The sequence below is a fragment of the Antrostomus carolinensis genome, unplaced genomic scaffold (assembly GCF_000700745.2).
Source record: "Antrostomus carolinensis isolate BGI_N321 unplaced genomic scaffold, ASM70074v2 scaffold23083, whole genome shotgun sequence".
NCBI classification, from domain to species: Eukaryota; Metazoa; Chordata; class Aves; order Caprimulgiformes; family Caprimulgidae; genus Antrostomus; species Antrostomus carolinensis.
The window spans coordinates 34,060-48,879 of NW_010304770.1; the positions used below are offsets into that span (position 1 = coordinate 34,060).

General features: G+C 37.0%; 1 protein-coding gene across 1 annotated transcript in view; it reads left to right on the forward strand.

The window, feature by feature from the left end:
• Positions 1–7,765, forward strand: part of THSD4 (thrombospondin type 1 domain containing 4) — a 39,597-nt gene extending 31,832 nt beyond the window's left edge. The window contains exons 8-11 of the mRNA XM_010164581.1: positions 68–241; positions 2,827–3,006; positions 5,789–5,933; positions 7,366–7,765. Of these exons, the coding sequence (XP_010162883.1) occupies positions 68–241; positions 2,827–3,006; positions 5,789–5,933; positions 7,366–7,508 (642 nt within the window). The 3' untranslated portion in view covers positions 7,509–7,765. The remainder of the gene's footprint in view (positions 1–67; positions 242–2,826; positions 3,007–5,788; positions 5,934–7,365) is intronic.
• Positions 7,766–14,820: the final 7,055 nt, after the last annotated feature.

Genomic DNA, 14,820 nt, shown 5'->3' on the forward strand with positions numbered 1-14,820 from the left:
TTCTACTCGTTTCATTGTGTAGTCTGGAGGACGGACTAGTGAACTTATTCTGTCTGTCCCTCCCCAGTGTTCCGCAGAATGCGGTGACGGAGTCCGTACGCGGTCAGTGGTTTGTATGACGAACCATGTCAGCAGTTTGCCTCTGGAAGGCTGTGGCAATAACAGACCCCCTGAAACAACTCCCTGTAATAACGGACCCTGTGCTGGTAAATTGGAGTGGTTTGCTGGGGGCTGGACACAGGTAAGCTCTGTATCTAACATATGCATTTATTTTCTGCTGGTATTTTAATTTAAAAAATGTATTTTGTGCATTGAAGATGTGTGCCATAAGATATTTCTACATTTCTGTGGACTATTTGGATATTTTTTTTTCTGTATTTTGCTGAATTGATTTTCAATACTTTTCAGCATCTGCTCTTTTTTCCACTTTGATTAAAATAAGATTTTGTTCTTCTCTTCCTCTGTACCTTCATTTTTATTTCTTATCTACTCACCCAGTGTATTTGTAAAATGAAAGATAACAGAAAGCTGTTTAGCATATTCAGGTGAACACTAAAGCAACAGATGTGCACCTTTTAAAGTACGGCCTTCGTGATCATGCATATCTGTGGGGATATATGTATATGTATATACAGGCAATTTCCCAAAGATATAGAAGACAAAAAACAATGGCTAAACCCCAAAGTTAGCTTCAGTATCATTGTGCTGAAATTCATGATAATAGGTGAAAAGAACAAAATTTGGTTAGTGGCCTGTGTCCTGATGCTCTTTCCTCAAGGTAAATTGTTCCCTTGATCCATATCTCAATAGTCCTTCTTGTTCTAAATAAACATTTCTGCTGTCAGGAGCAAAGGCACTTCAGAAGCTGTCAGCTGGTGCCCAGACATTTATGTGCCTTTGTGCAGGTTCTCATATAGCCCAGAGAGCCTTCCAGACTATTGGTACCAGCATTTCCTCCAGTTGTTAGGGAAAAGTCTCTTGGCTGTGCTGTTAACTCACTGCATTTCAGATTCCAAGATCCTTCCAGGGTGATAAGGAGTTGGAAGTTAAACTGATACAGCTGAGATGGAGATTACAGGGCTACTACTATGCTAATGCTTTCCAGTGTAAGTGATAATTAATTGTATTGTATAAAAGTAATAAATTCAGATTTAAACATACTTAGCTGCAGTTATAATAACAGATAAAATCTGGGCCTTGTTACTTACACCACTCCATGCAGGTGTGTATCCATCCTTACTACCATGAGAGAAGCATTCAATAAGGTCATCCTAACTCCTCCCATTCTGTTCTGAATAAGGAAGTTTCCATCCTTTACAATGTCCTGTTCTTTTAAGCTACTTCACCTTCTTTCTTTGCATGAGATTGAACTGTTTGATGCATACCAAGGGTACAAAGTCTTTGCTGTATGTGATCTGAAAGAAGTGTCTGACAACATCTATTCTGCTGGACAAATTCTGACTTCTCAATAACAAAATGAAAGCAGACAGTCAGTAGACCAGAGAAGGAGGGAACATTTGTGGATGACCTTCCATATTATGCTGCCCTAGAGCTAAGGCTGAATGTTAAGATACTCTTTTGGAGGAACCATTAAAAGAGAGCAGTGGCAGAGTTGTTCAGTGTTAAAGAAAGTGCAGTTATGTTATTTCCTGCAGAATTTAATTTGGTGCGTTCTTCATTCAGCTCAAGGTTTTTCTGCCTATCTGGTAAAGGGATCATAAATTCCACCCAAAATATTTTTAAAAAATTCCCCAGTTTTTAATAATGTTTGATTGGTTTAGGCTGGAAAAAGCCTTTGAAAATCATAGTCCTTTACACAACGTAGAAACCAATATGTTGCTGGAATCATCTAAAAACCTTTTTACATGTGCCAGGAACAGTATTGTGTGTGTATTTAACCTTTAAATGGGCAGTAAGAGTCCATGTGAGTCAAATTTGCTTTTCAGAACTGGAACCAACACTGCATCACATAGATACTTGCAAACATGAAAAGAACACCCTGGCAGATCAAGGCATTTTCTAAAAACCACACAGAATGTGGGGATTTGTAAAGCTGCAAAAATGTGCTCTAACTTTGTAACCCTCAAAAGTTCAGTGCAGTGCATAAAATCCTGCTTCAGCAAGAAGCAGTAAGAGTGTTTATGGAGAAAGTAAGTTATGCTTCTCTTTTATTACAAAAATAAGAGCCCATTTCTTTTTGTAGTTGCGGGCAAAACTATACTTTTAGATTTCTCCAAAAAGACATTTACAGTCATATGTCATCTTCTTCATAAAAATAATATAGAAATATTTTTTCAGTCTGTGGTACCATCTACAATAAAAATTCACATTTTAAATTAAAAATTAAATATGTAATACCAAGTCCTTCAAAATTTTCTTGTCCTGGGTCCTTACTGGGACTGATGGCTACTATGTTGGTACTACATACAAATAATAATAACCTCTAGTCTGCTATTCTGGTTCTGAGAGATAAAAACCCTACCGCAAGAACTTGAGGAATACTTTACCTTTTCCCTTTCTCTTCAAGTTTTACATACACTAGTGATGGAAGGAAAGATACAGTTAAGTTCATTTTACTGAGGAAAGAATATATAAAAATAAAGAAATGGATTTTGGATGTTACTGTCTAGGTATGTGTCCAAGAGTAGGAAATAAGCAAAACTTTACAAATTTTCCTGTTTGAATATTAATTTAAAATGCAACTATATGTGTGTGTGTTGTTTTATTTCAGAAACAATGTGCAGAAACATGTTACTTTGGAAACAAGTTGAAGGACATAAGTAAAATAACAAATTCCACCACTTTTTTTTTTGTTCTCTAATACAGTGCTCTACTGAATGTGGCAGTGGAACTCAACAGAGAGAAGTCATTTGTGTTAGGAAAGCTGAAGGTAATTTTGATGTTTTGAATCCCTATGAATGTTCATATTTGGAAAAACCTCCCAGCCAGCAATCCTGCTACCTCAAACCATGTGGATCTAAGTGGTTTCATACAGAATGGAGCACAGTAAGTCTATCATGTGTTTCTATATCTTTTTCCATGTATATTGAAAGGGAACACCATTTGGATAAAAATGTTGATAATGAAATTGACTTAATCTTGCACAGGAATGATACTAAAAAGAAAGCATGCTCTTTAGTACCCAGTGGAGTTTAGGAAAGTTAGGAGTCACTACATAGTTGTCTTTTCATCTCTGATCTCTTCTTTCAAGAATCTTCGTGTTTGATAAAGTTGGTTTGCCCCTTAGTGAGACTATGTAGTGCCCTCTAGAAGGTCTTTTCAGACCTCTAGTTTCATTAAAATTAAGGAGCATTTAATAAAGAATGAGGAATGTACTCAGTTTTTAAAGTAATTTTTTCCATAATATTTTACTGTAAACTCTTCACTGTAATACTTAGAACGTTACTGAGAGAAAACTTACTGTAGAGCTTCATGTATCTCCAGTTTCCCCTGGAAGTGGACCAGCTACATTCACCAGTGGCACAAAATGCTTTGGTTTCATCTGTCTTTCCATCATTTCCTATACCTGACGGAACTTACTGTTTTTTTTACAAAAAATCAACATTTTTCTCCTAAATGAAAATCAGAAATTCCATTGTCATCTTAGAATGAAAAATGGTGTGAAAACTACTTAGATGATACCATATCGAATGCAGTAACTTGCACCCTTCCTTGAGCCTTAACTGAAATACAGAATGACAGCTCGGAAATGTGAAAGCACCTCAGATGCCTTCAGTTTGAGTTCCCTTAGTCAGGAAACGTGGGAAGTACCTTATCCACATGACACAAGACAGAAATTATTTTGGTTTTCCCTTTTACTAAATGCTTAATTATTTGACTGGCCTACTGGTAGGACCAGAAAGCAGAAAAGAAAGTAGAATGGTTTTGACAAAAGAAATCAGCTGAAGGGAAGCCTAATTTTTCTTCCTTAATTGCAGGTACAGATGTTTATTTGAAAACAACTTCCAAGTTAGGCTCATAGTAAAGGCGTGGAGATCGAAGTATCTTCTTTGATGTTGCTGTAAATTCCTTGGATTCTTTACTGAGCTGTTAGTTTAGATTAAATAACTTCCCCTTAGCAAACCCATTTTCAAATGTGAACCTGCAGGTGTTATGCCACAAAAGATCCAACATCTACATCAATAGGATGCAGCAGATAGATTTGTTTTGAAAGGAAAATATATGCTGTCTTTGGCAGGCACAGAAGAAGCAAGGTGCTAAAACTCAGAATCTGATAGATATTTAGAGATCCCTAGTTACTGTTTAAGTGCCTACTCCTGAGAAGTGGTCTCTAAAAATCCTTAAAGGTCTAAGCCTTTTTGACCTTCTTCACTGTAGGAACAAATATGTATGCTAGCTGAGGTTTTATAAGATTATATGCTAAATGTTTTTCAATTCTTCTTCTGATATTGTTACTGTTATCAACAGAGCATGTGGTGTTTCTTACTCTTGAACCTGAAGAGAAAGGATTATGGGGTTAGCTGTGAGCAGAATAGCTTGTTCTAAGCCCCTGTACTAGGTTTTGAAATTGTCCAGTTCATATCTTCAGCAGACCTTTTATACAACCTAGGATAAATGGCATGGCCTCTCAGTCATGGAGATTAAATGGCTGGCTTACACAAAATACTGCGTTTTCTGTATAGTGTGTTGTATGTAATTCTGTCTTGGTTCCATTTTAAGTGCTTAAGGTCTCTCAAACCTGAAGTGAAGTTGTTATTGTTGGATGCGGGATAATTACAATATTCTATACAGATAGATAACAAGAGTAATTATATTAAAAAACTCCACAAGTGTTGTATTACTGTTGCCACAGGGCTATGTCTTTTCTAAAGTGGGGAAAGGTTGTACTTAAAGATGAAAGAGCAATTTAAGAATATATTACTGAGAATATTTTAGTTAGTTTGCTACAACATCTGATTTTATGATAGTGCTACATTGTTTTTGCAATGTTAGGAAAAGAAATAATTATGCCAAAAAAAGTCAGAAAGAAAACATTCTTACTAGTTTGGGGCTATTAAGGTTTTAATCATTATAAATGACCCAGATTTAATTAAGTTGGTGAGCATTTAAGTCAAACTGGACAGTGAGCCAAATCTCAAAGACCTCACTCAGGCAAAATACTTGAAGTCAACAGGGGATTTGGTTCAGTATCAGCAGAAATGTGTAATAATTGGCTTTAAAAATACCGTGACGAGCAAGTACAAAAGTCTATGGCTTCATAAGAGACTTTGAAGGAACATAGAAATATTTTCTTTAGAAATTCAAAGAAGCCAGTAATACTTAGAAAAAGTGTGCTGGAAGAAGTGAAAAATAATTGAGTGCTAGAAAAAAGGCAATTAAAATTATTCCTGACTGTATATAAATGGAGACAGAAGGGCCGTGAAGGGCAGCGTAGTCAAGTAGTAAAGTTCAATGCAGGAAGTTTGTAAAAGTAAGAAATGTGAAGACTGTGGAAAGAGTAGGTTTGGGAGATACGTATAAAGAAGCAGAGAAGAACAAGACTAATTAGATAAGTAAGAAGCTAACTAATAAATTCAAAAAGGGAAATATCTAGCGTGCTTTCAGTTGCACAGTGTCTATCATGTTTACTTGTCCAGTTGTTGCCCTTGTCAAAACCAAAATTGCACCTGTACGTTAAGGACTTCATAGAAAACAAAAACCAACAGAAATGGTAAAGTTCATAAAAGGCTACCACAATACCTGGGTCTGGCTTCAAGGTTCCCATTTTTTTCTTTCTGTATTTGCGTATCTCATATGGTCTTCATGAACTTCAGCTTTTGTGTTTCAGTGTTCCAAATCCTGTGAAGGAGGATTTCGTGTTCGAGAGGTACGATGTCTATCAGATGACATGACAGCCAGCAGTCACTGTGATCCACAGCTTAAACCTGAAGAAAAGGAACCATGCAACACACAAGATTGTATCCCTGAAATAGGTAAGGAATACGAAACTTCTGTTTTAACTATGGAACTCCATCTAGTGGAGAAAATATTTAATAATCTTGCAGAGGTTTTAGAGTATATTTTCTTTATCAAGTTCAGGGTTTTATTTTTACAAAAAATACAGCTCTTTCCTGTGGTGTAGAAATAGGTTTTAATTTCTGATTAAAAATGTTTTCCTTGTAACATGTGAGAAACTGGTTTACTTTTAAAGTTGCTGAGAATGTGAGAAATCTACTTCTGTGAAAATGGTACATAATAAGGTGTTATTGTGCAGCCTGTTTGCATTCTCAAATGTTTCTCTTGGCAGAGTCTTTAAAACAAAAAAAAAGGATCATGTATGGTATACTGAATTTGGTAACAGGTTCTATAAGAACCAACAACATTAAACTAAGACATTAAGGGCAATTAAGCCATTTTATTTTACATATAGTAAATATACACATAATTTGGCAGTGAAATTAGTAATTCATCTCATACAGATTTGATTTTAATAGTTATGAGAATGATCAGAGAAAGGAAGATGCAAGTATTTAGAAACATTTTTAAATTGATGCTCTACAACAATTTTCAGATGAGAAATATTCTTCAACACAATTTAAGATAACTATATTAAAAATCTGGTATACCATTACTATGAAATTTTTTTATTGTATTTGTGTTGTTATTTATTTGAAACAGGTTTGTACAGAATTGCTCATTTTATCTGCTATTAGTGTGTTGTCATTCAGTCTTTTTCTTAACACCTTAGTTTCTGTGTTCACATATATGATCATATGAAAATCTTCGTCACTTAAAAAATATTTCTAACCCTGTTGGTTGTAAAGGAAAACTTCAACACGTGAGCAGACCACATTCTAACAGCTTAGAAAAATGGGGAATGTTAAGAACACCAACTTTTGTCTTTTTTAATCTAGTTATTTTAAACCATTTGTAATATTTGGAGGGAGGGAGATGGTTTACTATTTTTCAGTACTTGGATTTGTCAGTACTTGAAAATAACAGTTGTGAGTTCTGGTGCCATATGTGCACTGCTACAAGAGATTAGTACCTATGAATCTAAAAATGAAGTAGACAGGTACCAAAGTGAAGGATACTAGAAACTTTTCTATCATCTTTATTCAAGACAAATTTTGTGTTTAAAAAAAAAACCAAAACAAAAACAACCCCCCCCCCCAAAAAAAAAAAAGCCACAACAGTATAAATGGGGATAGGTACATTTCTTCCATGGTTTTATGTATCTTCATAATAAATGTATAAAATCTTGAATAACTTAACTTATTTGCATAGGTAGCCTATTTTAACCTGACAATGAACATTTGAATACAGGTCCAAGGGATTTTACATGGTAAAAAGAATGGAAGTTGATTATTTGTTGCTCTCATACTGTTTTCTTCAGTTTTTTTCTCTCTTCCTTTTTCTCCACAGATGAGAACTGCAAAGATAAATACTACAATTGCAATGTGGTGGTCCAGGCCCGGCTCTGTGTCTACACCTATTACAAAACAGCCTGTTGTGCATCCTGTACACGTGTGGCAAACAGACAATCAGGGTTTCTAGGACGTAGATAACAAATACTCTTCTACTCAAAGCAGCAATGTCAGTCTTCAGATGGAGCTTGAACAGTGTTACTGTTTTGACTACAGCAGCTTTTTGCTTCTTAGAGATGGTTTTTAATATTGATGAGTACATCAAGACTATGGTTACATCTCACACCCTTTCAGTTACAGTTCTTGTGCAGTTATCTTTTTAAAATGTTTGTTGTAAAACCATGATCTTTTTAAAGCATTAATTTTTAATGATACTATTCTTTGCACCTGCTCATCAGATAATTATTTAAAGAACATACCAGCCTTAGTATTGTGAAATTAATGAAAACAGAATCAATCACAGGCAATTACTGAAGATCACGGAATCATATATTTCACCAGTATGGATGCAGCTGCTTTATTATTTTCTGAGTGCTTACTCTTACTTGGTATTTATTTTGGACTGCCTTAAATTAGATGACTAAATCAATGAAACATGCATGTAAGAGAAATTACTTCACTGAGAACTAGACCCTTGAAGACCCATTTATCATCAGTTTCTTAGCACTCTAACTTATATTTTTAATTACTTCAGTCCATTCATAATAAATTAGAGTCACTGTTAAGCTCTTTCAGTTGTACTTTAAACTAACTTCCTGTCCTCAGGCAGCAAATATATATATACACTTGACTGCCAAAAAGTGCCTTTATATTTAATTCATAAACTCTTGAAGTTACACTTTTCTAATTTTGTATGGATTTTAAAATACATTACCTACCGGAGTGCCACTAGTGTCTAGCCTTTTAAGTCTTTAACAACTGCAGCTGTCAGTGAGACAGATTTACCAGAAAGGTAAAGAGCCTTTGCTGCTATAAAAAAGTGATTGTTTCCATTGGCAGGGTCTCTTTCCTGTAGGGCAGTTATTTCCATTAACTGATATCTTGCCTAATGTCTTGTCTCTGCACTACTGCTTTACAACTGCCGTACCAAAGTACTTTGTCCAGACCTAGACTGGATATGTCACCAGTTTCTGAAACAACCACCAAAGGATGCAGGCCTCTGTGCTTTATAGTAGTCTGTTACTCTTGGTATCAGGCAGCAGTATGAGTGTAGTAGCTGAGTATCTGTAAAAAGGAGATTTTAGCTATTGACATTCTTCAGGTTTTGATCAGTTATTGCAACATACTTTTTTTTTAGTCAGTGTTTCACCCCCAGATCTATTCATATCACTCCTTTTCTGCTACTGAAGAATGGCTCCAGACTTAGACCTGAATTTAGATGGTGATTTTTCATTTCTGCAGTTACTGTACTCAGCCTTGGGACTTGCTAAAAGCAGTGCAGATGAAAGTACCTGCACATTATCTAGCCTTTACCTGAGAGGTCTTCCAAATGTGTAAGTAAGGCTGAAGGAAAATATAAACACTTCTGCTTATTCAGATTTTTATTACAGCATGCTGCTTGTAAATTAATGATACCCAACTATGCACTTATTTGTAAGATGCCTGTTAGACTCTGAGTTGAAAAACAGTTTTAATAATCTATGTTAGGTCACTCCTAGTGATGTGGTATAACAGTGATTAAGGTGTTCTGCTACTGATGAAGAGCCATGTTTGAGCCTGATTGTGTATTCATTAATGTTTATAAATATGTTAAGGGTGAATGTCAGGAGGATGGAGCCAGGCTCTTCTCAGTGATGCCCAATGGTAGGACAAGGGGCAGTGGGTGTGAGCTGGAACACAGGAGGTTCCGCTTAAACTCCAGAAGAAACTTCTTTACAGTGAGGGTGACAGAGCCCTGGAACAGGCTGCCCAGGGAGGTTGTGGAGTCTCCTTTAGGAGTGGACTCCTTGTGGAGTCTCATTTAGGTTCCTGCTCTGGCAGGGGGATTGGACTAGATGATCTTTCAAGGTCCCTTCCAATCCCCAACATTCTGGGATTCTGTGATTTTTCTTCTTACTGCTGTGGTGGAGAGGATGTAGAAAAGAGAATGGGGAACTGGGAAACAAAGGTTGCTGGGTGTGGTACTAGTCATATCAGTTTGTGTGCTGGAAGCCACAGGAAGGTAGAATTCCAGCAGTCTAAAAGCTGCCTTAGATTGAGACAACCCTGAGATTTTTTGATTTGGTCACTCATGAAAAATAAATTCTGGACATGATGAACTATGACTGTGGCCAAGTGAAATGAAGTGTTTCCTCTAAAATTTGAAGTTATTCTTTGTGACTATAAACCAATAATGTAATTGGCTGTTTCTGTACACCTTGATTTGGGCTTTTTCACTGTAATTAATTGCTATAAAGCTGTTAAAAACAGAAATGCTAATTAGAAAACTTTTCATTTGAATTCATGAGTCTTTCACAGTCCTATTCCCTTGGATTTTGAAGATTTATCCATGAAGATAATTTACAGATTTGTGATCATATTATATTCCTTAGACTCTTCACCAAAGAATGATAAGGAGAAGGCACAGCATGAGCAACTCTGGAATCCAGTATTTGTAAATACAGATTTTCATCTGGATATCTCATTGCAGCAAATCTTGACATACAGTATATAATTTTTGCTGTTGTCTCTTTTGTCCCAAGGAAGTGTATTCTGTCAGCTTGAGGGAAATATCTGTTCCATAAAAAGGCTTTCTGAAAACCACAAGGCAAATGAAATGCAGAGAGGTAATCAGGTTTGCAATCAGTTAATAGAAAATAATCTGCTTGCACACACTTTTGGCTATGACACAGTCAGTGACTCAGCACACAGACAGGCAATTCTGGTCTTTTATAAAATACGTTATTTTGCTCTGAAACATATGGCCATTTGGTTACTTTACAAAGATTATAATCTTGGAGGCTCCATTAAGCTGCCACTAAAGTAAACAAAGAATATATACATACGCATAGCAATATAACCTGTGTTATGCCTAAGGTATACAGGTTTGTGACTTGCAAGCAGTGAGTTCTGATTATAGAAATTGTACTTTTATAATAAAGGGACTGTTTTCAGATGTACCAGATAAAAGAAAAAAGATTGTTTCACCTAATTAAACATCTAATGATAAGGAAACTGCCAGAATGTTGAACTTAATAATTTATCATCTCTTCTCTTGTGTCAGCATAATCAAAATAGTTGTTCCTGCAAGATGAACTAATGAACCCTTCTTTTCAGCACTTTGATGTACTAATATTATCTACACAGAGTAAGTGCTCTGCTAAGATTCCACCGTCACACAATATTCAGTTTTGAAATTGTGGCTATAGCAAGTGTTTGTTTTAATAGAGCAGCGTGCCCATTTAGGGCGATGCCTGCAGAGGGCCCGATTTTACTTTCATTGTAAATCAGAGGTGGCCTTAATGAATGCAGTCGACTTCAAGCAGGTATAAAACCAATATAAGTAAGAAACGATGCAGGCCTCTGAGTTTGAATGCTTTAATTTCTTTCTCTGATATTTTAACATTGGTCAAAATCCCACAGAATTGTCAGAAAAAAACACTTCCTTGCCTTAAAGACTTTTACCCTACACAATCCCGTAAGACCAGAGTAAGTGTAGGAGGACTGTTGTAGATCACTGATTTATGATTTAAAGTCTAACTGTTTATAGGGGTAAAATCAGCATAGAGCTTTCATGTCTTGCAGAATGTGCAGCTGGCCAAAACTGGCTTCATCCAGAGCAGGCTCTGTGTCTCAAAGCACTTTCCTTCTGGAACTGAGGACTGCTGGCGTAGTTGTTTATCAAGTTATCAAGGGTCCATCAGGGTTTGCTAGCTCCTGCACAGTGTCAGATCCAAGCATATGTAGGTAGAATTGCCTGTGTATTGCAGTTGCATGCTAAGTTTGAGAGCACTCAATTAGCAGCACTGAATTCGTGGAATTCTCCCTTCCTCTCGCTAGCTGAGAGAACTGAAGAAGATGATGTAGAAGCATGAGGGTTTCTCCTGTGGGAATGACACTGTGTCTGACTTGGCCAGCAATAAGATGGTTAATATTTGCTTTAGTGTCTCTGAGGGCTCTGAATTAGGGAAGGGCTTCCTAGCAGGCAGTCAATGCTGGTGAGTGCAGTGCAGGAGACCCATGGGTGTTCTTGCAAGCCTGCTAGCCTTGAAGTCCAGCTGTAGTGTGTGCCCACTGCCTCGATGCAGGACTAGCTCAGTATCCTTGCACAGAGAAACAGTGTTTTCCTCATTACACACATAATCTATTTTCTTTTTTTCCCCGCTAATTCAGCAAATGGAGAACTTTCTGTATCAATAACGCAGTGTTTAACATTAATGTTGGTTAGATCCTACTTTTATGACAATATGGTGCAGTTCAGAGTTTGGTCCTTTTATACAGGGAAAAAAAAAAAACAACAGAGCATGTTGAGTTAATGACATGTTAATGCAAAGACGTATTTTCGGTTACTTGTTCACAGACTTGATAAAAGTGGTCAGTATAGGCCTGCCTCAAGCGAGTACATGAAACTTGTAGAGCAGAAGACCATGTAGGGCAGCAGTATTGCTGGGACCTTCCTACTTTGTTTATGTCTGAGTCCTAGAAGGCACCAGTGGTCACCACTGAGGGAAGAAGGGGGTAGGTGCTGGCAACAGCTTATGGCTAAGTAAAGAGGAAGTTGTGCCTTCCTGAAGGAAATGCTTTGCTTCCACTTTTTATAATCTATACCACCACAAGTAGTAAAATGTGCTTTCCAGGGCTTTTGCTTTTCTTTGTCTTCATCCTGACCTGTCTCACTTTTACACCCACAAATTTTCTCCTCTTCCTCTTACCTCACTTCTATCCCTTTGTCCTTTGGATGACAATATTAATATTATATTTTGCCAGAATTACTGAAAATCCTGAACTGGCCATTTGGTTGATAAGAATCTGTGTTAGAAATAAGCTCAGCTATTAAAAGAGCTATATTCACAGCTCTTCATAGCCAGTCCAGTGATATTTTTTTTTTGTGTATGTGTTCATGTTGCCTAGTTTCAAATGCATAGTTCCTACTGAATTCCTGTGCAATGAACCTGTGATTGCACAGCTTTTGAAGTATGTAGTGGCCCTTCATTCTCACATGTAACATCTATTGCATAAGAGAGTTATCCTTTTCACACTCAAAAAGGAAAAACTGTGTCTACTTGGTTTTCTTGAGACTTACACTTAGTGTCCCTGACTTCTTTAAGAGCTGTTATGTGTGTTGGGCAGATAATTTATATGCATGTCTGTAATTGGAACACAAAACATGAGATTTGGAGCACTGAAAGTAAACTTCCTTTATTCCTAAGCTTACAGAATATGTTTGTGGGAGAGACATTAGCTGTTGTTTAGAAAATGGAGTAAGAGAATTATTTCTATATCAGAAATGAAAAATCATCCTCTAAGCATTTTCAGTGTATTTTAAAGCAAACTTGTAATCATTATAATATCTCAGTAGCATGAGTGAAATTCAGATCTGGTGAAAGGGAGAAAATCCTATTTAAGAGAACTCACATCAGAACTGAACTCAGCGCTCTGCTTCTCAGTTTTTTGAAACCAGTCTTCTATGTATCCCCATTTACTACAATTGGTTATAGATAACTACCACTATATCTGGAGAGGAGCTTAATTCTGAGAAATCATTGACCTTCCAGTGACAGTCTGTCACTGCTGCTTGTCGTGAACTGTTTTGTCCATGCTGTGTTTGGGTCTCTTGAGACCAGTGGCCTTGGCAGGGGCTGGGTACACATGAGCTTGTTGAAGCCCCATTGTAGTCACTCAGGATCTACGTAGAAGATCAGGAAGGGCTGGAGACAAAAGAAAACCCTAACTTTTAAAATATCCATAAAATTGTCTACTTGACCCTCATAATTGATTTTGGCAGAAGGATATACTTTATTATAACTTATTTTGTTGTTATTTGTAAATACAAGATGTCTATGGGAAATACGTAATTCTGAGCTGTGTCTATAGAACAAGCCACTGCACCAAAATATTTCAAATATATAGAATAGGCAGATTTTTTATTAAAAGGGACCTAATATGTATTTATTTACATATACCATTCAAATTTTGTCCAGCTCTTTCATTATACTAACTCAGCTTTTTAGGGAATTTTATAGCACAGGTATTACATATATATTTTTGTATATATGTCATACTGTAAATCCATAATACAATTTTCTAAACTTTCTGATTAGCCAGTTCCTTGACTGAATTAAAGGGGGAGAGTATAGGCAAATTGCTTTCTGACTCGTTCAGGAATATGTATCCATGGCAGTGCACCTGAACCAGAACTGTACAGCATCCTTTTCATATTGTATACATTTTCTCTTTGATGAAAAAATGTTAACTATTTTTGTTTATGACTAATTTATTTTTTATTATTGTGAAAAATAAAGTAATTCAAGATGAATTTATGTGATATTATTTATTTCTTATTTGGTTGGTTTGTTCTTCCAGAGTTTCTTGAGAATTAAGCAGAAGTATCAACAAGGATATAACACACCAAGGTAATCCTTACTCAGATTTAAGAGTGGAAAAAATACAATCATGTTGCAAAATGCCGGGTAGCCTGTGTTACAGCCTTACAGGAGTGACAGCATCATCCTGACAGACTGCCCCTAAGATAATCCTGCATATTACACAGGGAAAAGGCGGCCATTTCCTGGTGGTCTGTCAGGGCCTGCTCATTTCCTCTGCGGGTTTGTCCCCAGTATGTTCTCAATGTTATTGTCAATTTGCCGGATAAGGCTCTGTCACTTCCCCACACAGACTCGGCGAAGGAGGCGGTTTGTATCTTCAGAAGAGGGTTATAAGCCCCCTGGAGCAGCAGGGCTTGCTATGCCTTGGTTGAGTCAGCATTCCGAGTTTTGGAATCTTGCAATTCTTTGTTTGTAAGTGCATCTGTTTTTCAGGTAGTGCTTTACTAATGAAAAATTAGCAATGTAACAGCAAAATAATCTAAGAGGGGATGCAGCTGTAGTGTGTTCATACCACAAAACTGTGTCTTCCTCTGTAAAACAAGTATCCTGGGTGCTGAGGGAACGTGCAGTCTCTAGGCAGAATGTCTCTTGGTAGCTGATGAAGGATCACACTTCTTTTTCCCCAGTCTGGCATAAGCAGACCAGCACTATAGGCAGTTCTTTGCAAACTGCATTATAATTGCACTGTAACTCAGTGACATTCCAAGTGAGAAAAGCAGCACCCAAGCCCTTCTGGAGATAGCCGTGTCTGGCCTTGGAGCCTCGCTGTTACCAGAGATTCTGTGCAGCTCAAGAACAGTGGAAGTTACGGGTGTTTTGAGTTCTGCCTTTTATTCCCAAATTCATAATTACATGGGTGTGGAAAACATCAAACACGCCTCCTCCGCCCGGGGACGGCCATGCATCTGGGTCGAGGCAACCCCAAGCAC